This window comes from Lepidochelys olivacea (genome assembly GCF_965140295.1).
Source record: "Lepidochelys olivacea isolate rLepOli2 genome assembly, chromosome: 2".
NCBI lineage: Eukaryota > Metazoa > Chordata > Testudines > Cheloniidae > Lepidochelys > Lepidochelys olivacea.
In genome coordinates this window covers 43,739,522-43,765,452 of record NC_140412.1, presented here as the reverse complement: position 1 = coordinate 43,765,452, position 25,931 = coordinate 43,739,522, and the positions used below count along the sequence as shown (strand labels likewise).

The 25,931-nt window shown below is 38.8% G+C and overlaps 1 protein-coding gene across 2 annotated transcripts in view; it reads left to right on the top strand.

Annotated features, from left to right (window-relative positions):
* Window positions 1-21,136, top strand: part of DPY19L4 (dpy-19 like 4) — a 50,457-nt gene extending 29,321 nt beyond the window's left edge. The window contains exons 15-20 of one of the 2 annotated variants that reach the window (XM_084619805.1): window positions 462-518; window positions 3,379-3,461; window positions 7,678-7,810; window positions 11,821-11,979; window positions 15,490-15,556; window positions 18,118-18,219. In XM_084619805.1, the coding sequence (XP_084475931.1) occupies window positions 462-518; window positions 3,379-3,461; window positions 7,678-7,810; window positions 11,821-11,979; window positions 15,490-15,556; window positions 18,118-18,128 (510 nt within the window). In that variant the 3' untranslated portion in view covers window positions 18,129-18,219. Of the gene's footprint in view, window positions 1-461; window positions 519-3,378; window positions 3,462-7,677; window positions 7,811-11,820; window positions 11,980-15,489; window positions 15,557-18,117 lie in introns of both variants that reach the window. The other variant, XM_084619804.1, reaches the window with a different exon arrangement.
* Window positions 21,137-25,931: the final 4,795 nt, after the last annotated feature.

Sequence of the window (25,931 nt, the reverse complement as noted above, 5' to 3'; positions counted from 1 at the left end):
TCTTTTTTTCTTTGTCTCTTGATCACCTCAGTGAGAGAGACACCTGTTCACTCTTGCTTCCTTCCCCAGCTCAACATTTCATCACTGTTACTTGACGAATAAGCTATTCAGACCCAATACTACTAAAGTTACAATGAGCAAAATTCTGCAGTGTTTCATCAAGTAAAATCCTGTTTGTTCATATTGAGTTTTGCTTGACTAAGAACTGCAGAATTTGTCCAAATGTCATTTAGTGTTCATGTCTGAGACTTGTTCTATTACAACTGACAGCTTTTAGATCTGCAGTGTTGTTGTATACGTTTTGGTCCCAGATATTGGAGAGATGAGATCCAATAAAAGATATTATTTTCCCACCTTGTGTCTCAGCTTTTAGGCAGAAACAGTAAATATCCCAGGTTCCATGTGTGGGGAATAAAGGAGCAATCGGTAATCATTTTATTTATTTTTTTTAAATATTCTAGGCTCTCATTCTGAGTATGGCAGTTCCAAGTATAATAGGTTTCAGCTTGTGGAAAGAGGTAAGAAAAAGAGTATTTTAATTGTTCATTGTAGGCACAGTATAAGTAATGTCTTGCTGGTGAGAAAAGATAGCACCTATGTGAAATAATCAGTAATATCAGACTGTGCTCTACTGAACATAGTTCTTTAAAAACAGCAAATAAAATATCATATAGTTGTATGTACAAGAATACATAACAATTGTGGCTGGTGCAATTAAAAAATGCATTAGTCTTTGGCCAAAGACAAACACCTTCATTTAAATTTTGGATTTATAAAGTAAAGTGATTCCACAGAGAAAATATTGCAAAAGTAAAATACTGGAACATATTTAAGAGTATGTCATCCCATGCATGTTTTCACTGAGAGGCGGTTAGGCAAGTTGGAAATAGAATTACAGAAGGCAGTTGCAAGTGCTTTATTTGAAAAGCTCCTGTCAACAAGAAATGGAATTCTTAGTTTAGAACCTCACATAGAAATATTCTAGATGTTCAAATACTACATTAAAGGATTCCATTTAGGTACTTACATAGATGTGTCCTGGTGTTAAAAAAAAGTTCAGTTCCATATTACAAAAGTTCAGAAAAGCTATTTCTAAATACTTAATTGTTTTAAACAATTTATTTATTTACGAAGTGTTAAAAGGTTTACAAATCCTTGCCATGTACATATAAAAACAACCCCAATCATTACAAATAGTGAGCTTTTGTTAAATAGACATTGCACAGGAATCAGATTGCTCTTTTAACGGGTGTTATCATATTACAGAGTGAATAGTTGTTAAACTTTAAGTTTGTAAATGGCAAAAGTATCTGAAAATTGTAGTTCTTCTCTGTACTGAGATGACATGGACACAAGAACAAATGGATATAAACTGGTCATCAACGAGTTTAGGCTCAAAATTAGCTGAAGGTTTCTAATGGAGTTCCACAGGTTGACACTGCATTGTATGAAAAAATACTTTTGTTTGTTTTAAACCTGCTGGCTATTAATTTCATTTGATGACACCTAGTTCTTGTGTTATGAAGAGTAAATAACACTTCCTTATTTACTTTCTCCACACCAGTCATGATTTTATAGACCTCAATCATATCCGCTCTTAGTCATCTCTTTTCCAAAATGAAAAGTTAAGGAGGAGTTAAGTTCTGGAACAGCCCTCTAAGGGGAGCAAGGGGGGCAAAAAGCCTAACTGGTTTCAAGATTGAGCTTGATAAGTTTATGGAGGGAATGGTATGATGGGACTGCCTACAATGGGATGTGGCCCATCGGCGACTGGCAGTAGCAAAAGTCCCCAATGGCCAGAGACGGGACACTAGAGAGGGAGGGCTCTGTTACTACAGAGAATTTTTTCCCAGGTATCTGCCTGATGAGTCTTGCCCACATGCTCAGGGTCTAACTGAATCAATCACCATATTGGAGTTAGGAAGGAATTTTCCCTTGGGTCAGATTGGCAGAGATCCTAGGGCAGTGGTTCTTAACCGGGGTATGCAGAGGTCTTCCAGGGGGTACTTCAATTAATCTGGATATTTGCCTAGTTTTACTAAAATTTCATACAGACAATGACTTGTTTATAGTGCTTTATATACTGATGTGTAAGTACAGTATTTGTATTGCAATTGATTTATTTTATAATTATATGATAAAAATGAGTAAGCAAGCAATTTTTCTGTAATAGTGTGCTGTGACACTTTGTATTTTTATGTCTGGTTTTGTAAGCAAGTAGTTTTTTTAAGTGAAGTGCAACTTGCGGGTACGCAAGACAAATCAAACTCCTGAAAGGAGTACAGTAGTTCGGAATGGTTGAGAGCCACTTACCTAGGGTTTTTTTGCCTTCCTCTGCAACATGGGGGGGTCACTTGCAGTTTTAAACCAGCATAAATGGTGAATTCTCTGTACCTTGAAGTCTTTAAACCATGATTTGAGGACTTCAGTATCACAGCTAGAGGTTAGGGGTCTATTACAGAAGTGGATGGGTGAGGTTCTGTGGCCTGCAATGTGCAGGATGTCAGACTAGATGATCACAATGGTCCCTTAGTGATTAAGATATAAACATCTGATTCAAATGGTTTATTATTGATGATCCGATACAATGGTATGTATAGCAGTAGAATAAGACTTCCTTTACTCGTCTTCTGACTTCACATATGCTGCCAGTGCATTTAGATTGGCTCTCTGAGAAGCCATAATGGCTAAAAAAGGTTGTCAGATATAAATCTCTTTGCAGTAAATAAAACTTGTTCAGTTGACTGGGGAATTCTGTACTTCAAATTGTTCTAACAAAACTGTTTTAAGGGTTTGGACACTAGAGGGCTCTATATGTTGCAAATCCAGTTTAAGAAGTTTGTGTCATACCATAGAACCGAACTGAAGTAATGGGGAAAAACATTGCAAAATGTTAAAAAGATCCAGATGTTATAGTAATTTTCTCTCAGAAACTTCCATAATTTTATACTGAGGAGAATTGCATTGAGGTCATTTTGAGGAACAGCAGGATACTTCAACAAAATGCATTACTAGATTAAATTAAATGGTATTGTTAGACCTACTGTTTCCCTCTGAAGAGGGACAACTGCGATTTAGTTTCCTATTGTATGCTTCAAGTTACTGTCTCAAAAACCAAAGGGAAAAAGTTTGTGGTTTTGTTTGTTTTTTTTAATATAAGGGGTCAGATTCACTCCTGGTGTAAATCCTTTGGAGTTAATTTGGACCAAAATATAGAACAGTTTTATTAGACTTTAATTGGTCATCTGTAGCGATATTTCTTTTGTGACTGTAAAGACTACCGATTACTCTTATTGCTATATTTAAAGTTACAATGTTTATGAGAGATCCCATTGGGCTTACCCTGGTATGTAATAAACTTCTGTTTATTTTCTTCAGTATTTTCCTAGGATAATGACGGAGCTTTCAGAACTGCAAGAATTTTATGACTCAGATACAGTAGAACTAATGATGTGGGTAAAGTAAGTGTGAATTCCTGGATGCGTCTCTGATTTGTTTTTGCTCAGGGCATTTTTGTTTTGAGTAATAATAGCATATTTTATCATAAGACATAAGAACGGCCATTCTGGCTCAGACCAAAGGTCCATCTAGCCCAGTATCCTGTCTTTCGACAGTGGCCAATGCCAGGTGCCCTAGAGGGAATGAACAGAACAGGTAATCACCAAGTGATCATCCCCTATTACCCATTCCCAGCTTCTGGCAAACAGAGGCTAGGGACACCATCCCTGTGCATCCTAGCTAATAGCCATAGATAGACCTATCCTCCATGAACTTATCTAGTTCTTTTTTTGAATGCTGTCATAGTCTTGGTCTTCAGAACATCCTCTGGCAAGGAGTTCCACAGGTTGACACTGCATTGTATGAAAAAATACTTTTGTTTGTTTTAAACCTGCTGGCTATTAATTTCATTTGATGACACCTAGTTCTTGTGTTATGAAGAGTAAATAACACTTCCTTATTTACTTTCTCCACACCAGTCATGATTTTATAGAACTCAATCATATCCGCCCTTAGTCATCTCTTTTCCAAAATGAAAAGTCTAGTCTTATTAATCTCCTTCTCATATGGCAGCCGTTCCATACCCCTAATTATTTTTGTTGCCCTTTTCTGAACCTTTTCCAATTCCAATATATCTTTTTTTTGAGATGGGGCGACTACATCTGCATGCAGTATTCAAGATGTGGGCATACCATGGATTTATATAGAGGCAATATATTTTCTGTTGTATTATCTATCCCTTTCCTAATGATTCCCAACATTCTGTTTGCTTTTTTGACTGCCACTGCACACTGAGTGGATGTTTTTAGTGAACTATTCACAATGACTCCAAGATCTTTCTTGAGTGGTAACAGCCAATTTAGACCCCATCATTTTATACGTATAGTTGGGATTATGTTTTCCAATGTGTGTTACTTTGCATTTATAAACATTGAATTTCATCTGCCATTTTGTTGCCCAGTCACCCAGGTTGGAGAGATCCTTTTGTAGCTCTTCGCAGTCTGCCTGTGACTTATCCATCTTGAGCAATTTTGTATCATCTGCAAATTTTGCCACCTCACTGTTTACCCCTTTTTCCAGATCATTTATGAACAAGTTGAATAGATTGGTCCCAGTACAGACCCCTGGGGGACACCACTATTTACCTCTCTCCATTCTGAAACTGACCATTTATTCCTACACTTTGTTTCCTATCTTTTAACCAGTTACCTTCCATAAGAGGACCTTCCCTCTTATCCCATGACAGCTTACTTTGCCTAAGAGCCTTTGGTGAGGGATCTTGTCAAAGGCTTTCTAAAAATCTAAGTACACCATATCAACTGGATTCCCCTTGTCCACATATTTGTTGACCCCCTCAAAGAATTCTAGTAGATTGGTAAGGCATGATTTCCCTTTACAAAAACCATGTTGAGTCTCCCCCAACAAATTATGTTCATCTATGTGTCTGACAACTTTGTTCTTTACTATAGTTTCAAGGAGTTTGGCCAGTACTGAAGTCAGGCTTATTGACTTGTAATTGTCAGGATCACCTCTAAAGCCCTTTTTAAAAATTGGCATCACATCAGCTGTCCTCCAGTCATTTGGTACAGAAGCTGATTTAAATGATAGGTTACAGACTACAGTTATTAATCAAAATCCACTTATTAATCTAAGTTTTCCCTCCATACTTGATCATGTGGTTTGGGAAGGGAAAGAAGATAGGGATTGTGGACTTGATATTACTTCCATTGAAAGCAGTAGGAGCTTGTCATTGATTTCAGTGGGAGCAGAAGCAGCGCCTGCATTATGTGTGACTTTCTTTCGTATAATTTAGTTACCAACCTTAATCACCAAGTAAAAGACTTAAGTTAGTGAATGTTATGTTCTTAGTTCTTTACATGCTAATTTTCTGATAGCTATTTGCAAAAAACATTGGTGGAGACACATATCAGGCTTGATCCTGCAAGGTGCATAACCACTTTCATTCTTAGCTGTATCAGGGCCAGGGTGCTCAGCAATTGGCAGAATCAACCCTACTGATGTAGGAAATAAGAGATTTAAGTAAAGCAGTAATGTAATGTAGTTGGTTCAAAACTTCCACTTTGACCAAGAGGCTATGTCAATTCTTGTCCATGGCTAGCTGTGTTGGTCATAACTAAGGCTATGTTTTAGTCATGGGTATTTTTAGTAAAGGTCACGGACAGGTCATGAACAGGAACCAAAAATTCATAGCCCGTGACCTGTCCCTGACTTTTACTAAAAATACCTATGACTAAAACTTGGGCGGGGGCCTGCCTGGGGCCCCCGCAGGTGCTGTGGGAGGGCGGCCCGGGTGTTGGGATACGGGATAGGTGAGGCTGGCTCTGGGCGGCGCTTACCTGGGGGTAAGTTCTGCGCACTGCCTCCGCCTGCAGGCACCCCCCCCCCAACCCCCAGCAGCTCCCATTGGCCGCAGTTCCCGACCAATGTGAGCTGCGAAGCCAGCGTTCTGGGCGGAGGCAGCATGCAGAGCTGCCTGGCCAGGCCTCCGCCTAGCAGCTGAGCGAGGCAGGTGTCGCTGCTTCTGGGGAGCCCCCCAGGTAAGCGCCGCCCAGAGCCAGCCTCACCTATCCCGTATCCCAACCCCCTGCCCCCTCCCACACCCAAACTCTGCTGCTGGAGGTATGGTGGCCGGAGGCTACCCTGAGTCAGGTGCACAGGCCACCGCAGAAGTCATGGAAAGTCACGGAGTCCGTGACCTCTGTGACAAACTCGCAGCCTTAGTCATAACAAATACTGAGAGTACAACTGAATCTTACTTGAAGAAAAAATAATTTATCTGTAAAAGTAAACTCTCTCCCAGTGAGAACTACAGGCCCTATTTGGCCCTCACACAGTCCAACATCTGTTCTGTTGATGCTTCTGGAACTTGTGCCTTTGAGGATAGAATTGGGCCCCCTATGTTCAAATAGTTTAGTGACTTTAACTGTACGTCTTCAGAAAAGACTAGGCTGATAATTATGATGTTCCAACCAATTTCTTCTTTTTGTTAATAGCAGTGTAGGATATTTGTCACCCCTGTGGATCTTTATGGCAGCAAGTGGAACCATGCCAAGTGCTTAATGACTTTTGCATTAGCCTGCATATATTACACATCAATTACATAATTAATCATGGTGACTTGCTTTGAGATATGCTCAACAATGGGCAGTCTGACTACCACTTTTTACAGCTGTTGTTTGTATTTGTAATGAACATGGAAGTTTTTCAGTTCATAACTGAATATCTTTATTGGCTTCCGCTGGCAGGCCATGAGAGAGTTTGTTTACATTGACCGTCCGCAGGCACATGCCTGCGGTTGATTAATATAAACAAACTGACTGTCTCGCAGGCCGCAGGTTGTCCACCACTGAACTAGAGCCTGTTAAATATTTGTCTGACCTTTTTTGATAGTCAAGATGTCTAAACACATATATGTCTTTTACCAGTACATCTTCAAATAAAATAAAACCTTGCCAGGGCAGAACATATGATAAAATGAATCTGATTATTTAAAAATATTTGTTATGTGGTGGGACTTGCAGGAGCTTTTAATTGCTTTTTGTTGAGAGGTAGGTAAAATAACTGAGACATAGTTCAGAAGCTATACTCAGAAAATATCTTTATTTAAAAATTTCTATTTCTTTTATAGAAGCTCTGCTAGGTGTATATAAATATGTAGCATCTCTTTTCTTGTTCTGTGGTTTCCATTTTTTCTATAGTTATTGCCACTTTTCTTTTCCTCCTTCGCCTTCCACCCATTCCTGTGTTGGGCTGAGAGGAGAATGCCAAGTAGCACAAAGACAAGGATCCCAGTCCCTTCAGGACCAAGTGCTGTTTCATGGATTAAACAATGCAGAAATGAATGGCAGTTAGCCAACCCTTCTCTCCACTCTCTTCATCAGGAGGCCTTCTTTATCAGCTCATGCTCCTAATAAGGTTGGGCTTCCACCTAGCAATGCAAAGGACTTTGATCATGCTGCTAGGCCACTTCATAGCTGATTGCTAAGAAGAGTAGTTTCAGTTAAATGTGTAGTTAGATGCATAATGGTATCTTCATGAGCTGGAATTTTTACCTTAGCAGGTTATAAGATTCACTTAGGTGTTAGAATTGATATAAAATATTGTTTTAGAAAATATGTCCTTGTACTCAAATGCATGAAGTGATATTGTTTTTTGCAGAAGACAGGCTCCTGTTGCTGCTGTGTTTGCTGGAAGTCCACAGCTAATGGGTATGATTAAGCTGTGTACTGGATGGATGGTGACAAGTCTACCTTTATATGATGATGATGATCTTCTACGAAGAAATGAGAATGTGAGTATCTGATTCCAAAAATGTATTGTGGTATCAGTGATTCATTCTTCATTCGTTATGTGGAAAATGAGTTGAGGTGCTTGATATGTGTAGGAGCACTGAAAATTATACATGCCAAAGAAGATAAGTGAAGGGCACCTGACGGTCTTGTGGAGTTGGAGTTCCAACATGGGATCCAAGTTCAGGTCTCCATGTCCCTTGTTTCCCGGACCACCTGGGGTGAGGAATTTTTATTACTTTATTTATGCCAGTGCCCACCATGTGGTAGGTGCTTTATAGACATTAAAGAACAATGGAGTTTATATTCTAAGGATAGACAAGTAGCCAGAGGTTGGGGAAGGGTAACAATAATAGATTATATACATGCAGCATGATTCACCATAAGCAACATGGCAGAAGTGGGTTTTAAGAGGGACATGATGGGAGAGTTGTGGACTTGCTGAGCTCAGGGAGGTTTTGCCATGCATAGAAGACTTTGTGGAAGAAGGCACAAAGTGATTGTATGAGAAGCTGGCAAATGGGTGGACAAGGCTGGGAACACTGATTGAAGGGCATCGGTGGCCAATGTGAAGTATGACAAAGTAAGATAAGTAAAGAGGGACAGAGTTTTATGGAGCTGTGAAGGTGGTGTCAGAAACCTTAAGTTTGACATAAGAGTGGCTGGAGAACAAGAAGAGAGATTGAAAAAGCACGATCATATTAGTGGGCAAGAAAGATAAATTTAGCGACTGCATTTTGTCTGGATTGAAGAGCAATGTATATGTTTGAGAAACCAGAGAGGAGGATGTTGCAGTAGTCAAGCAGGATATAATGAGGTCCAGAATGAGAGATTTGGCTGTGGAGATGGAAAGAAAAGGACAGATCTTGGGCATATTAAGAGGAATGCTTAAAAGAAGTTGCAGGACTTGCATAATGCCTGGATGTGTGGGATGAGGAAGAGGGAAGAGTCAAAATAACCCTCTGTGCATCAAGTTGGACCCCACTGGTATAATTGCTCAAAAGTCCTCCCATAAATGGGTACATAGGAGTGCAAAATAATATTAACTCATTTCAAAACAGTAAAAATCCCACTCTTTGTATACTGATAGTGTGTGTGTGTATATGTATGTGGTATCTCTGGTTATTTGGTAAATTCAAGGTAGGCCAAATTCTTGGGACCCATTTAATTTAGATTATAGTGATTTTAATTTTTTCTGCACCTATGTAGGATTCAGAGTAGCAGCCGTGTTAGTCTGTATTCGCAAAAAGAAAAGGAGTACTTGTGGCACCTTAGAGACGAACAAATTTATTTGAGCATAAGCTTTCGTGAGCTACAGCTGTAGCTTACGAAAGCTTATGCTCAAATAAATTTGTTCGTCTCTAAGGTGCCACAAGTACTCCTTTTCTTTATGTAGGATTATAATTGTTCCCCATGTAGAATCATTTAATATTCAGACCCAGTAAAGTCACTGAATTTAGCACAATTTCTAGTATTGTAGTATAGTGTGTCCTCATTTATGTATTCATCTCTGTGTCCCATGAATTAATTTCCCTTGATTGCAAGAGAGGTTTTTTGGATCATTACAAAAATGCAGAAGTGAAGAGCTAACTTTCTGGGTTATGACATGGTTCTGGGCTACCAGTTGAACTCATGGGCAGGTATAGACCTGGATCACTGGAGTCTGAGACAAACATCTTTCAATGAAGAGATTATAGGATGTTTTGCTACTTAACTGAACCATGGAGAAGAACTGACATCTACTTTGACCATCCGTGTTGGAATTGTGTTGTATTCCAGGACCCCAAGGATACTATATAAACAATTGGCTTCGGAACAGTGAAACATCGGTAGGCCTGAATGACACTAGAAATCATTTTGTTGCCAGACAGTCTTGTTTGAGAATACAACAAAAAAATAAATTGGAGAGTTAAGAGTTATTGATTGAGGAGAGATAATTTCTTATTTTACTGGGTTTAACGCCTTGACACTATTACCTTCTGTCTTCTCACTATCGGTAAATTCTGAGGGTATGTTTACACTGCAAATGGCAAAGCAGCACGGCTACAGCTATGCCACTGTAGCGTAGACCCTTACTACAGCGACAGCAGAGGTTTTTCCGTCACTATAGTAAATCCACCCCCCTGTGAGGTGACAGTTCAGAATTCTTCTGTCGACCTACTGGTGTCTACACCATGTCTCTGAGGGGCGTGAAATTTTCACACCTGAGAGTGATGTAGCTAGGTCGACCTAAGTTTTTTGATGTAGACCAGGCCTGAGTCTCAGCACAACTTTAGAAACTGCATTTTCCAGCAGTGGTATTTTCTGAACAGGAATCGACTGCCTCACATTATGATTTTAGATGCCCTTTGGCTTATTTTTCCTTCCATTCCCCTCTTGCCTGTTGATCTCCAATGAGTTGTTTTTTCCTGACATCAAAAAACAGAATCTAAGCAGACGTTTCCAAAGTTTTTAGCAGAGCACTTCCGTAGTAGTGGTCAGTAGCTGGTGCAGAATATCAATGAAGCCATGAAAGGTAAAAAAGTGTTCCAAGTTTTTTGTTTAGAAGGACTTGCCCGATCACCTGCTATTACCACAGGGACTACTCTACAAGGAAATTGAGATCATTCCCTGTCTGAGGGTGATGCAAAAGCAGGGGTGGGCAAAATTTTTGGCCCGAGGGCCACATCGAGATTGCAAAACTGTATGGAGAGCTGGGTAGGGAAGGCTGTGCCTCCCCAAACAGCCTGGCCTCCACCCCCTATCCGACCCCCTCCCACTTCCCGCCCCCCTGGGATCCCACCTGCTATCCAACCCCCCAGCCCCCGTCCCCTGACTGCCCATACCCCTATCCATGCCCCTGCCCCCCCCAGGACCCCACCCCCTATCCAACCCCCCCCGCTCCCTGTCGTCATCCTCCAGGAACCTCTGCCCCATCCAACTGCCCCCTGTCCTCTGACTGCCCCCCAGGACCCCATGCCCCTTATCAAAGCCCCCGACCCCCTTACCATGCTGCTCAGAGCAGCATGTCTGGCAGCTGCGCCGCCTGGCTATAGCCAGACATACTGCCGCGCTGCCCTGCAGGAGCGCACAGCCTTGCCGCCCAGAGTGCTGGCAGCGCGGTGGTGTGGCTGTGGGGCAGGGGGCTAGCCTCCCCAGCCAGGAGCTCAGGGGCCGGGCAGGACGATCCTGCGGGCCGGATGTGGCCCACGGGCCGTAGTTTGCCCACCTCTGTGCAAAAGTATAGTAGGAGAGTAGTAGTGTCTCATCACTCTCTAGGAACTCACCAGCTGACTTCAGAAGCATGTGATGGATTCCAGAGTGAACCATATGTCTTCTCCTTCATTAGAAGAATATTCAGCCCAACTGGGAAGATGAAGGAATTAAGCGTATTTGAGTTGGGAGGATGGGCAGAGCTGGGAGCAGAGTGGAAATAGATTTTCAAAGTTCTGCTCTTGAAGGAAAGGCTGTTAAAGCAGGATTTCCCAACCTCTTATGGCAATTTTACTAGGTTAACAGCCCAAGACCTCAATTATAGCAGAGTCTACAATGTTTCCCATTCAGCTCCCCATGGTCTTATCAGCTATGGAGCTTTGGCTTTCGACAGTTGTCATAAGTTAAAAATACTCGCCCACTAAAGGACTGACACTGAGTCTTATCTTTTAAGATTCCTCCTCCTTATCTTGAAAACCAGTCACAGAAGCCTGAAGCATTATTCATGAAATCCTGTAGAATCATATACCAGTGCTTGTAATCCATGGTTGCTAAATACTCTCGACAAATGTCTAGTGTATCAGAGACTTTAAACCTTATGACTAGTCTCCAGAAATCCATTTCACCGACAAAAAAATATTTTACCCTTAGATATTTCTGGAAATGTATTGAGTAGCAAATGTATACGATTATATTTTTTAAATAACTGCCTTTTATAATTTGATGTATATGTAACTTCTTATTCCAATTACCCAGTGTATTTAATATGCATTTAATTTTCCATGGTTTTAATTCGGAGTAAATATTTTCTAATCTACAGGTTTATCAGATCTATTCAAAAAGGTCTGCCGAGGATATTTATAAGATACTCACATCCTATAAAGCCACCTACCTAATTATAGAGGATTCAATTTGCAATGAGGTTGGACCTGTGAAAGGATGTAGGGTTAAAGACTTATTGGATATTGCTAATGGCCATGTAAGTAGCACCTGGAAAAAAGTCAAATGTTCAAATGGATAAAGTAATTGGTTAAATTTAAAGAAAAATTAAATTAAATTGCCACAGGAATACTTGTTTTGCCGGTTACAGTTGGCGTGCAGTCTGGAATTGATAAATATCTTAGTGAATGTTAAGCTTTTGTTTTGAGAACTCCCTTCTTTTTGAATGTTTTGAAACATATGATCTTTCCCCCAGGTTGTTCCTTAACCCTGCTGAGTAATCCCTTCTGATATGTTGGCACCTAATTGTGTTGCTTCTCCATCAGTCATTAAATATCTAAGCCTATACAATTAAATGATTTTTATATCTAAAATAACTAGCAAAGTTTATGAAAGGGTTCTGTAGAGTATGTCCTCTTAGGCTTATCTTGATTATGACATAAGGTGTATTTTTAAAACCCTAGTGCAGACAGAGCAAAGTTGTATTGTAATGCATTAGCTTGGTCACCTCTACCAGCTAACGTATTATAAAAAACTTATTCTGTCTACGGTAGATTTTTAAAATGTGGTAGTTACAACGTTTTAGGTAAACAAGCCCTTCAATACCGCTGTGCAAGATGAGCACCAAACAGGGAATTAAGATCTGCTTAGACCTCTTCATACTGGATTCTGCTTTTTGCCTTTTCCAGGTTTAGTAACTCTTGCTTACTCTGTTGGTAGGGCTTGGTTTTGGTTTTATTTTGTGATGGGGGTGGAGTTAGTGGCTATTCATGTCTTCAGCTTCCGTGAGAAGTCTTTCCAAAAAGTGAGTCTTACAACTTGCTTGGGAAAGGATCAGGCTTTGACTCAGAAGATACAAATGCGTGGATCACTGTGCATGCATCTTTGAGAGGAAAGGACATAGTTTACTGACAAGCTGGCAGTGAAAGCAAGCATTTCTTGCCACTCTTGCTGCCCGGGTGTCCAAGCTTTGCAATTAGTCCAGTAAGACTGAGACTTCATACTACTTTGAATAAAGAGAAAAATTAGCATCACTGGCGTTTTTGAAGTATATTACTTCAGTCTCACGGGTTTCAGTTTAAGCCAGACACACTTCATCTCGGTACTAATCACTAAGAGATCTTTGTAACTGTTAATTCTGTTTGTTGAGAAGAAGGAAGGAAGCTGAGTGTCATTCACTCATTGATGCCAGCCGCGCACATGGCATCTCACCAAGCGATTTCCTAGAAAGATTGAAGAGGAGGCAGAGACTAAATTGGTCTCTCTTAAATTCTGCATGTGAGAACTGTCAGAGATGAGGACAACTGCCTAATACAGCTCTCTGGGTCTATTTAGAGAAATGATTAAAACCCATCATATTGCTTCCCCATTCACTCCAGAGAAGTCTTACAAAAGTGTGAACAACACCGTGTGATGAACTGCCAGAGGCTGCAGAAAGGCTGATTGTATGAGGAATGAATGGTGTGGAGAAAGTGAATAGAGACGTTTCAGAGTAACAGCCGTGTTAGTCTGTATTCGCAAAAAGATGCATCCGATGAAGTGAGTTGTAGCTCACGAAAGCTTATGCTCAAATAAATTGGTTAGTCTCTAAGGTACCACAAGTACTCCTTTTCTTTTTGTGAATAGAGAAGTGTTATTTAACCCTTAAAATGGTATAAGAGGTCACCCAATGAAATTAATAGGCAGCAGGTTTGAAAACAAATATAAAGAATTACTTCTCGCAACACATAGTCAACCTGTAGAACTCATGGTGAGGGGATGTTTTGAAGGCCAAAGGTATAACTGGGTTTGAAAAAGAATTAGATAAGGTCATGGAGGATAAGTCTATCAATGGCTATTAGCCAACATGGTCAGGGATGCAACCCCATGCTCTGGATGTCCCTAAATCTCTGACTGCCAGAAGCTGGAACTAGACTATCAGGGATGGATCACACACTATTTTCAAAAAGAGAGATAGGGTCAACTGTGGCAACTATTGAGGCATTGCCCTCCTCTCCAATGCTGGGAAGATTCTTGCTACAATTGTACTGAATCCCTGCTCCCTCTTGCAGAGGAAGTACTTCTAAAATCCCAATATGGCTTCAGACTGTCATGAGGCACCATGAACATGATTTTTGCAGCCACGCAGATCCAGAAAAAATATCAAGAACAACACAAGGAGCTGTATATGGCCTTTTCGCCATCTGACCAAAGCCTTCAACTCTATTAACCATGACGCTCTGTGGAAAATCATGTCAAAGTTGGCTGCCCAAGCAAATTTATCACCATTCTGAGACTCCTCCAGGACCATATGACTGCCTCCATGGTATGCAGTGGCTCTACCTCTGAGCCCTGTGTTATCCGAACTGGCATAAAACAAGGTTGTGTACTGGCACCCACCCTCTTCTCCATTTTCTTAGCAACTGTGAAAACATTAACCCCGTGCCATCTACCACAAGGCATTGGCATCCAATATGAGACCGATGGCAACCTCTTCAACCTTTTTTGTCTCCAAGACAGAACTAAAGTAATATCAGCAACAATAACCAAACTCCAATATGCAGAGGATTATGCTGTAGTTTCACACTCAAAGGAGGATCTACAAACAGCCCTTAATTGCTCCTCTGAAGCTTACAAAAGCCTAGGGCTTACTCTGAACATCAGCAAAACAAAAGTTCTTCACCAGCCAGGTCCTGGTCAATCATCAGACCCAGCAATGAAGATCTACATTGACAGAGAAGAACTGGAAAATGTAGAACAGTTTGTTTATCTTGGCAGCCCTCTCTCTGAGAGCAGACATAGACATCAAGATTCAGCACAGAATCCGCCGTGCCAGCCTTGCCTTTGGCAGACTGTCTCACCAGGTGTTCAACAGTCACGACATCAGAACACGCACAAGATTTTTAGTTTATAAAGCAGTGGTAATCCTAACTCTCATCTATGTCTGTGAAACTTGCATGACTTATAGAAAACACCTGAAACGCCAGTACCAGCCCTTTCTTTAGAAGATCCTCAACATAAAGTGGGAGGATCGCTGCGCTAATGTCAGCATCCTCACAGAGGCACAGTATCTTCAGCATTGAAGCCCTGATTATCCAGGACCAGCTGAGGTGGAGCGGGCATTGTGTTCGCATGCCTGATGTATACTTATCAGAATAATTGCCGTACGCCCAACTTACTTTACCAAAGGAGAAAGGAAATGGGGAGGCCAAAAGAAACGCATTAGAGACATCCTCAAGATGGTGTGGCATTGACACCACATACTGTGAGGCAGTAGCCCAGGATAGGAATAACTGGCAAAGATTTGTCCATGAAGGAACATCCATTTTTGAGGAAAGTCACCTTGCCCTGGTGGCAGAAAAATGCCAGAAAAGAAAGGATAGATGACTGTCATGCAGCAATTGTGGCCCAACCCTGACTTCCAACACTATCTGCAATGTCTGCTAATGAGCCTGCGGCTCAAGGATTGGATACCAAACAACCCATTAAAAAATAAAACCTGTGAAAGAGATTATCCTTGACCTTGAGGGATCGACTATTAATAATTGCCCTGTTCTGTTTGTTCCCTCAGAAGCATCTGGCACTGGTTGCTATCAGAAGACAGGATACTGGGCTAGATGAACCATTGATTGGACCAAGTATGGCCATTCTTATTTTTTGAGCTACTCAGACATTTCAAATTCATTCTCCCCAACACTTATAGTTTTATCTGTCGTTCTAATCCTTTCCTTCTCTATCAGTGACAAAATCATTGTCCTCCCTGTCTCCCAGGCTTCATATTCTGGGGTCATCTTTGATTTTTCTCTCATCATTTCCCACTTCTTCTCCTCTCTTTTGCGAAGTCCTGCTCTTCATTTTTAATAACACCAAAATCCTTCCTTTCCTTCACTGTAAAACCACTGTCCATGCCTTTGTCATTTTTTGCCTTGATTAATGTGCTTTTCTCCTCTGCTCCTGCAAAAACACAACTGCTGCAATCTGTTTCCTCTCTTAGCACTGGCGTCCGGCTACCATGTTGTTCCTTTCTGAATCTCTTCATTTGCTTCCTCACTTACTTCATCAGATGCAAGCTTCTTACCCTCACTTTCAAGTTTCTATGTGATCTTGCCCCCATCTTCATCTCTGTTTCCATTTTCTCTTACTTCCTGTCTGGCTCCCTACATCCCACCTAATCCTTTCCCCTAATTGTTCTTTCTTCTCTTCTGGCTCTCAGGCCATGTCTACAGCTACAGTGTGGTAGCACCATAGTGTAGGTACTTCCTACGGAAATGGGGAAGGGGCTTTTCCATCAGTGTAGGTAATCCACCTCCCCAAGCAGCGGTAGCTAGGTTGGCAAAATAATTATTCTATTGACATAATTGTGTCTACCGCAGTGTTTAGGTTGGCTTGACTTTTAACTATAGACCAGATTTCAGCTGCACACCTTCACCGTCTGCTTGTTTACAACCCTCTTGTGTTCATCTGTCAAGCACCTTTCTTTTTCAAATCTTTTCCTAAATCCCATTTCTTCAGCAGTCCTTTTGCAGGACCTTCTCTATCAATGATTTCCACATCTTCCCTTATCTGAACTGTTATCAGACATCTTGTCTTGTATTCACTTTTTTTTATTCTTTGACTATAAACTCTTCATTGTCAGGAATGCAAATACATGAAGTAATAAAACGACTCAATGATTTCTTGACCAGGTGGCCAGAGAACAAGCAGGGTTGTTTGATTTATGGTGCGTTTGTGAGCGAGAATGCAAAAAAATCATAGAATTGTGCAAAATGAAGAATCCAACATTTATCAGTGGCCCTGTTAAACTTTTTAGATTGTTTTTAAATTGTCTGAGGTTGTACGTTCAGGTTTGATTTACCTAATCCAGGTCTGTCTATTGCAAGCAAGAAGAGAAAGGGGAAGTTCTCTGCAGAGTTGTACTTTTTATTTCCCTTTACCTTACCCCCCTTAAATTCTCTGACCTGCTGTATATTTACAGGTCTATATTATGCTGAAGACTCAGTTTAAACATTTTATGCAGCAGAAAACTATTTGAAATGGCTTGACTGGCCAACGTAATAGGAATAAATCATGCTAGAACCATGTATTTAAAAAGTTGTGATAGCCTATTCTCATAGCTAATAAGTATACAAGTATAGCTCAAAGTTTTCTGTTTAATATTTAAAAACTAGTGATAGTTTCAGTCTCCGGCCTACACGGTTAGGTCAACGTAAGCTGCTTTCATCGACCTAGCTGTGGAAGTGTATTCATTTAAATTTGGCTCCGCCAACATAAGTGCCTCTACACCAGTAACACCACCTCTCTGAGCAGTGTAGAGTCATAGTCAGTGTAATTAGGTCAACGCAGTGTCAGTCAGTGTAAGCAACGTAGTGTCTACACTGTTTCTGGCTTCCAGGAGCCATCCTACAATGCCCCACACTGACAGTATAATCAATGCAGGTGTTCCTGGTGAGGATGCACACCTCCAACACAAGGTGCCAAGTGTGTGCACACAAGCAATTTTAATAACTGCTGTGACTGTGTGCTGACTTAAGTTGACATAATTTTGTAGTGTAGACATGGGCTTAGTCAACAGTTATTTCTAATTAACTTTATGTCGATAACTTGAGAGTGAGGGGTTCATTTCTCTTATCACCAAATTAACAGGAAAGACAGCGGGTCTCTGTAACTCTTTGCTCAGTATTAGTCAGTGCTATAGATGTGTGTGTTAAACAGGGCTGTATTAAAGAAGAAAAGGGAAGGCTAGATGGCTTAAGAAACGGATAATGAGATGTGAAGCTTTAGGCTGGTTTGAATGAACTTCATGGCTGTGGTAATTGACACCCATGTTTTCAGTCTCTGCAAGGGGGTCAATGAGTTAATTGGTCTTGGAAAGTGAATTTCTTTCTGATCCCCAGAATTGCTCCCTGCAGGTCTGATTTGAAGTTGGTTGACAGGGTGATGTGGATAACTTTGCATTGCGCTGCTCATGCTTTCTACTTCTATCTTATAGAGGATTTTTGTTTTCAGGGCTATTAATCTAGCACTGGCATTAATCAATTCACAAGCATTAAGTTTAAAAAAAAAAGTATAGGGGAAAATGTTTTCAGCCATTTATGTATATTTATGTTATCTCTATTGGAATTGTATAATATAGAAATGAAAGATTAATTATATGTTCTGTGATGAGATTTCTCTTAACAAATTTCTTCTCCTCTGATAGGTGGTTTGTGATGAAGGTGACAGTTATGCCTACTCTAAATATGGACGATTTTGTCACGAGATCAAAATGAACTATTCTCCATATGTGAATTATTTTACTCGGGTATACTGGAACAGATCCTACTTTGTGTATAAAATCAACACTGTGATATCCTTCCAATCTTGAAAAATCATGGAGACTTCTTTTTGAAGATTGACCATGTATGGAATTAATAGGAGTTCCTATTTTAAAAGTGGCTTTTTTACAGATCGAAGTGGGAACATGCAGAATGCTTATTCTGTTAGTTTACCAAACTGGAAGTCTGGACTACAACTCAACAAGCAAGAGTATCACCCTCTAAGGAAATGTGAGCACTAGTCAATTTTGCAGTCTACAAAGTGTGACCATCTTCCGTAATTCTTACATTTGTCTTTCCAGTTTTTCCTATTTTGAATCATCCTAATTTTCATGGAAATAAAATGTCTAACTTAAATATTACAACAAATAATTAAATAACTTTTAGATGGACCTATTTTGGAAACTACAGAAAAATTACATTCAGACATTTGGGGATGATTTAAATTCAAGTTGTTATACAGCTTTCATTTTCTGGCATTTGAAATCATCAGTGTCCCAAGTAAGAGTCCATGCAAATACTTTGATTTTCTGTTAATAGGACTGTCTTTAACTATGTGCATTACTATTACACACACACACACATTCAAACATTTTCTGGGTGTAGGTGTAACATTTTTGTATGAGCCAAATCCTGAAGATTTTATTTAGGCAAACCACCCATAAATTTGACTTCAGTGCACGGACAAAGGGGTCCACCTACATGGACAAGTTGGCAGGATCAGGATTTTAGTTTGGACTGAGCAAGTCTTTGGGATTTGTCCACATTAGATAATATATACTTATTCATTTTAATAGATATTATGTAGTTAGTCTTGGTAAAATACAGCCACAATTTTATTTAAAACCCCCACACACAATGAAGTCATGTTAAAACAGTTGATAACTATTTTTTAAATATCTGCATATAATGAATTAAGAGTATACTGTCATGGTATTTTTTCAAAATTTTAGAAAATATTTTGCCCCCTAACTTTACTCCTTTCCCACATCACTCTAGTCAGTGTTCTTAATGAATTCTCCATTTATGCAGTTTATTTTGTTGCAACTTGCTGTGCTTCTGCTATAATAGATGTTTGTTTGCCTCCTATTTTTGGCCTGATCTTGGAGTCCTGAAACAAAACACCCCAAAAGTAAGGGACATCTTGCATGAGGTCTGCAAAACCATTCCCGCTGTGTCTGCTGGAAAAATGTAAATCCAAAGAATTCAGCTTCTATGAAGTGAGCATATACAGCAAGAATATGGTGCAGGGGTATGCTTACCATGTCCTCTGCACGTAGGTTTATTTATTGTTATACTAACAGTGCTGCATTATCAAACAACTCTGGAGTGATCTTTTTTTCAAAATTCTTTATTGTTGCCGATGTTGTCATATCTGTAGTCCAGTTTTCATTTCTAGATGTGCTAATTTTTGAGACCTGAAAACCTTGACAATGTTTTAAATTATCCACTTTATTTGAAACCATGGCTCAGATAAATCCATTAAACAAAATAATAATGGGCTCAGTGATCTGAAGGAAAAATGGTTTTTAGTATAATTGAGTGACAGGGTACAGTAAGTAGCCTTATATCAGATGTAGCCTTGACACATCCATTATAGTAAGAATGGGTGTGGGTGTTTGTGTGTATTATATATAAAGTCTACTCACAATGTGCACTCTTTGTGTGTTTATACACACATGCACTTGTGTATACTGCACTGAACATTTTTCAGACTTTTCAGTCACTACAGTAAACTAATGCATTATCTTCAGCTACTGCAAGCTGTGGGAACCTTTTTAGTGGTCTTTTCTGTATGTGATAGAATGAATGTAGATGTATTTAATATTTTGAAATAATTGTAGAACTCCAGATGCAGTTGGAGTTCATTATGATTGACTGACTGTCAGGGATGTCATACTTATGTCTCATTCCTAGTAAACGCATGAGCCTAAATATTAATGAATTTCATTTCATAATAGCAATAAGGCATTCCAGGTAGTGAATTTCAGGGTGACTGTTGCACTCCTTGGTGGCTGAAGTCACTTCGCCAATGGCCTCATGCCTTATAACAGCATTCAATGTGCAATATTTTAATTACCCTGCAATGGACTGCCTATTGTGTTTTACTGCAGTGCTGTGTGTATATAGTACTTACTAGTACGTAGCGTGAATACATACACATAGAATACATATGTATAGAAAAATACAGCTAATGGCCATTCTACACATCTGAAAATAAATCCCAGCTGTAGCACATTGGCCTTTATACATTTGAATAGATATGTTAGCTCTTGTTTGAACCGTGATATAATATTGTTAAGTGTTGTCATTCTTTTTAAGTAGTGATGCTACTTCCGTTGATTCTGCTTTAGGAGAATCAAAATTAGGAGGATTTTTAATGTGTTCATTATTTTTTATATATATATATTATATATATTAGAAAAAATTATATCACAGCAGCATTGGGTTATCAGGCTAAAGAAAACAGAAAAAGAATCTCTTGTAACTATGGGAAAATGTAGCCATTGTAATCCTGTTAAAAGGCAAAAATATTTAAATAATTAACCTAAAAATCAAAACTTTGGTTTGAACATCCAATCCAGTTGCTGACCTGCTTATGAAGTAGCCAAAAAAAGTGTCATCTACTAAAGGTCTATTCTATTTCCCACTTTTTGTGTAGAACACAGGTTCTATGGTGTTCCCGGGAAGGATTAAATAGGGCTTTTCATACAAGTAAGATGCAGTTATGCCCTAACTTGCTTTCCAGCTTAGGTCACTAGCATTACAAGCCTACTAAATGAATAAAAACTCCTGGTTGTGAGGGTGGGAGAACATACTGAAAAATCACATCTGTTTTACTGTAGAAATTGCAATCCATTTGAAATATGTGCCTTGAAAGCTTTATTAAACAAAATCTTTCAACTTGTGTTTATTTTTGTGAAGATTTTTAATCCATTTCCTCTGGTTTATAGAGTTTCAATTGTATCTTATTTTCAGCAGGAAAAGATCCTAGCAACCTCCTTGAAAGGTGCTGCTGCTGTGAATGGCACAGCTAGCGTCGTGCCAGCCATTTTGTTCACAACCATTGACTCCACCAGCCCAGAAAGACTGATAAATTTACATGGCAAGTTGTTGTTTTTGTTCTGGCTTACTTCCTCCTTCCCCCTGTGAGCCCTCAATGAACAAAAATATTATCTGAAAAGATTATAGAAGGTTATGGAAGATTGAGCAATAAAATACTCCTAACCTTTCACCTTTAGATCTCTGGTTTCAGATTTAGTCAGATCACAAGTGAAATGAGATTGGTGATCTCAGCCTAAAACATACTTATCCAGACTGATTCCAAACTACCACATAATTTGACACAATTTTGCATGATTGTCTAGAAGAAATGTAGGACTGGATTAGCAAGGGTGATAGAGGTCATGATTAAGATGCTTTGTCCAAACGATGCAACACTCCCATTAATTATTTAATACATTGAAAGAGCACTTTCACTTCCTCCAAAATAAATAAATTTTTTTAGCTAACTGACAGCTGCCATCATTAGGAAACAAAAGCTAGTGTTACAAAGAACAAGTGTTTAATAGACATTTTAGGTTTTTCCAGTTACTCACATTGTTGCATATTAAAATATAAATAGTAAATATTTAGGGACCAAATCTAGCTTGTCTTACTCATGTAATTAGTGTCCAGTCAAATATCCCTTTGGCTTCACAGGAATAAAAATTTCAAGATTAGGTCCTAGATTTGTAAATTTTCAGTGAACCACATGTTGATTACCGATGTTAACTTTATACAATCCCTGTATTTTGACCAAAACCGATAAGTGTGTGCAGATGCATTTAGAGAGTTCTTCTATCCTGCAATCATGTTTTGGAGACTTTAAATGTGTAATTATTATTACTAATGGCAGTTAAACTGCTAAATCCCCTTGTACTGATATGCAAATAGATTCCAAAGTACATTGGAATAAGGATGTAGCAAAAATTGAGCTTATTTCAATTCAAGTAGGCTTGGCAGGATTGGATTATTGTGATGGATAATATAAATATTTAAGCATTTTTTTAAAATTTTTATCTAGTAAAATGTTCACAGTTGTGAGAAATTATTGGTGGGTCAGACCATTATTTACTGACAGTAGATTTTAAGATTCAAAAAGTTAAATCTTTAACTGTTAAAACACAAATTGTCAAAATCAGATATCAAAATGTTCACTGAATACCCTTAATCAAACTCTAAGTTCTTAGGTAGCATTTTTCTTTCTTTGCCTATCTGTAAGTTTTCAATTATGGATGGAAATTTTTTTGTTGGTTTGTGTGTGTACAGTGAAGTCAATGTTTACCTACATTTACTGATAAAAATCTAATCCTTCCAAGTCTAAATACTGTACAAGCAATATTTCACTGAAATAATACCTCATCTTTAAGCTGTTTAATCGTGTGTTGAATATTCTTAATACTGAATTTTAGTAAAGCAGTGGAAGCTAAGGGAACATGCAGTGCATGTGTATACAGTACCATTCTTTTTACGTTATCAGTACAGCCAAATATGTTTAAAGACTTTTCTGAACTGTTTAGTACCTTAATTGCTGTTCAAATGTGTTACTAGAACTGGTGATATTTTAGACATCAGTACAATTAAATGCATGTGTGATTCTACTTTTGAAAGTGATGAGATTATAAAGGTTTTTTTATTTGATGGGGAAAAGGGGTGCTTGCAGTGTATTATATAAAATTTTAACGTTGTACTTTGAGTACAGAAACATCTTGCTGGCAATGGCTTTATTTTTTCCTGTTGACACTTATTGGTAGTGCATGTGGCATAATTGACCTATCCAATCATGTGCAAGTATTTAATGACAAATCTAAAAGAAATTGTACTGTCTGTCTTCTGGGACAGATCGCTCTCAATACAGTTGGTATACCGTAACTATTTTCTCCTATGACAGACGTTTCACCTTGCAAAAGACTAAATGCTAAAACTGATGAATATGGATCACTTGAGACAAACTTTTTACCTTTTGCTTTTGAGACCTCGAATATTCTTTCATAAGGAAAGAAGTTTCTTAGTTTATGGTAAAATAACCTGCTTGTTCTGTTACAGTAATAAAATTGTTTTTGTATTTTTTGCTTACACAATAACTTTCAAGTTAGTTAAAAGATTGTGTAAAGGTCTTCAGATATTTCTGTCTTTTGGTGCAGAATAATAATCACAAAGCACTTCAGCAATATCCAACCTATTAAAGCTGGATCCATGTATCACAGTGACCATGACTAGCTGTTGAGAAATATATTGGTACAAAGTAGACCAGCAAAATAAAAGATGTTTCATGTCAAATGATGAGGTGGGAGGAAAAAAATCTAATTTTCTGCCTAAACACTCTTTTTTTTTTTTCAGGGATAAATAAAACTGGAAGGGAATCACTAAACAAACTCAAATACTTAACCATAAAATTTTGCATCAACTAATATACTTACCCATCTTGTACATGTGTTATATGTACAAGTAAGCATTAATATAGTAGATTCTTGCTATTGTTATGTTTATATGGTGCTGCTAGTACAATTAGGGTTTTCAACTCAGATTGTGGTTTGTATCCATTTACTGCATGGTTATGTGAAATTTGGAAATGACTTCATTTTTATTTGGGATTTTTACAGTTGTTGGAAACATTTGATGGGAAATTGTCAGAAAAAGTTGATAGTATGATATATACTAAAAATTGTAGTAAATTGGAGTTGATTGGATCCTTGAAGCCCAATTCTTAACAATACTATGTCTTAATAATTAGTTCATCAAAAATTTTCCCTTTAAAACTTTGCAGGAAATAAGTCTCATCTTAAAATCATATTACTGAATATCTTAGAACATCCAAGGACATGAATGACTTTTTTCAAGCAGCATAACAAAATGAGCTTGTTTTAGCTGTGATGGGAATCAAGTCTATTGTAATCTTAAAGTATGTCTGTATACATATACACATCCTTATTTAAGACCAAGGCCCTGACTTACTCAGTTTGCTGATTGACTGTGATTTAAAGCAAAATATAGCATTCTGGTACATCGGTTTAAGACACTTTTGACAAATCTGAGTGTCAAGCAAAAGCACCAATCAATTTTGGCAGTATTGCAGCCTCTTGCCTTCAGGACTTTGTCTCCCAGATTCTCTAGTCCTTGTTCTGCCTCACTATCTGAAGCATACTCCAGTTCCTGCTTGACTGAAAATAAATTAGATACTAAGGTGCCTATTACCTTTCTAATAGATAAAACTAAGTTTCTCAGTAGGATTTGAAAGGCAGACTTAAAAATAAAAGAATATTATACCTATAGAATGCTACTTAAATGCACAGCTGGTAGTCCTAATGTCTTCCTTTGGCCACAGGACTCTGAACTGTTGAATGAGATGGTCTAGAGGGCTCCTGTTGTTCCCAGGAATTTGATCTCATGGTCAGCCAGTAGCTCTCAGAAACTTATGGAAGACATAAGAACTCCTGCTCAGTACAATAACTTAACGTGTTCAGTCTCTTCAGTTAAGTCTTTACACTTTCCTGCATTGAGGGATGTTATCTCTTAACTAAAACTTTTGTAGCGAGTAGATACATATAAATTCAACCCTAAGCTAGTCTCCATTCTGAAGATAAGCAGACTGACTGCTGCTAAAGAATGTAGACCTAGTCACAGTGTGACTGTGAATAAAAAACCATGGGGACAGTGTTAGACCTGCAATAGAGGTCTCCCTACAGGATGGGGAGCAGACAGATACCAGACACTGTGTTGGTATATAATACTCTAAATACTCTTTAGTGATTAAGAAAGAAAACTTACTCACTCCACATTCACACCCCAAACATACTATACCAGAGTCCAAAGGTCAGAATGGTCCGGATGGCCAGTCGAGATTCCTTCCAATCATAAGATGCGGGGAGACGGCGAAAACCACATCTATATCCACATGGGACTCTGGATCAATAAACAACTCAGATTTGCAGAAATCATAGGCAACCATTTATAGTTCATTCTGTTGTGTCATTGGTTCTTTGCCTGATTTTACTAGGCCTTCTACCCACACAATTCCAAAGAGACAATCCTGGGCAGGCTGCCATGATCCAAGGCATGCCATTTCCTCCAATTCTTATACAATTGTATATCGGTCCAACTGGTGTGGTGTCCTTTTCCGCTGATTTTTCCGTATATTTTTCAGAAAATAAGATTGTTTTTACACAAATAGTTCTTGCTTCGGTTGCCAATTTGTAATGCACATATTCATGTCAAACACGTGTCATTCATACCAGGCCTCAGTGACCTACAACATATTACGTGAATATATGAATCTCAATATATATCTTCCAACATTTCCCCCTCTTGATATATGATTAATGCCATTAATTATTGTATCACTTTATAATTTTACAAGCAATTTCATTTTATATATCACTTACTCCAAAACTTGTTGCTTTCTTATTCGGCAGTATAAACATAGTATAATAAAGGTTAACAAAATCATTAATGCAAATAATATGACAATAGGATGTAGCCTTAAATTTAGAAGAGCTGTGACATTGGGAGACCATCCTTTAAAAATATTCTAATGAGAAATTGCCAATTCTATTTGCCATCCTTCTCCATTAATAATTTTTGGCAACACCCAGGCCATTGCTGCTTTTCTTTGCTTCCCTGTGTTAGGTAACAACATTCTGCCTTTCCACTCTTCCCT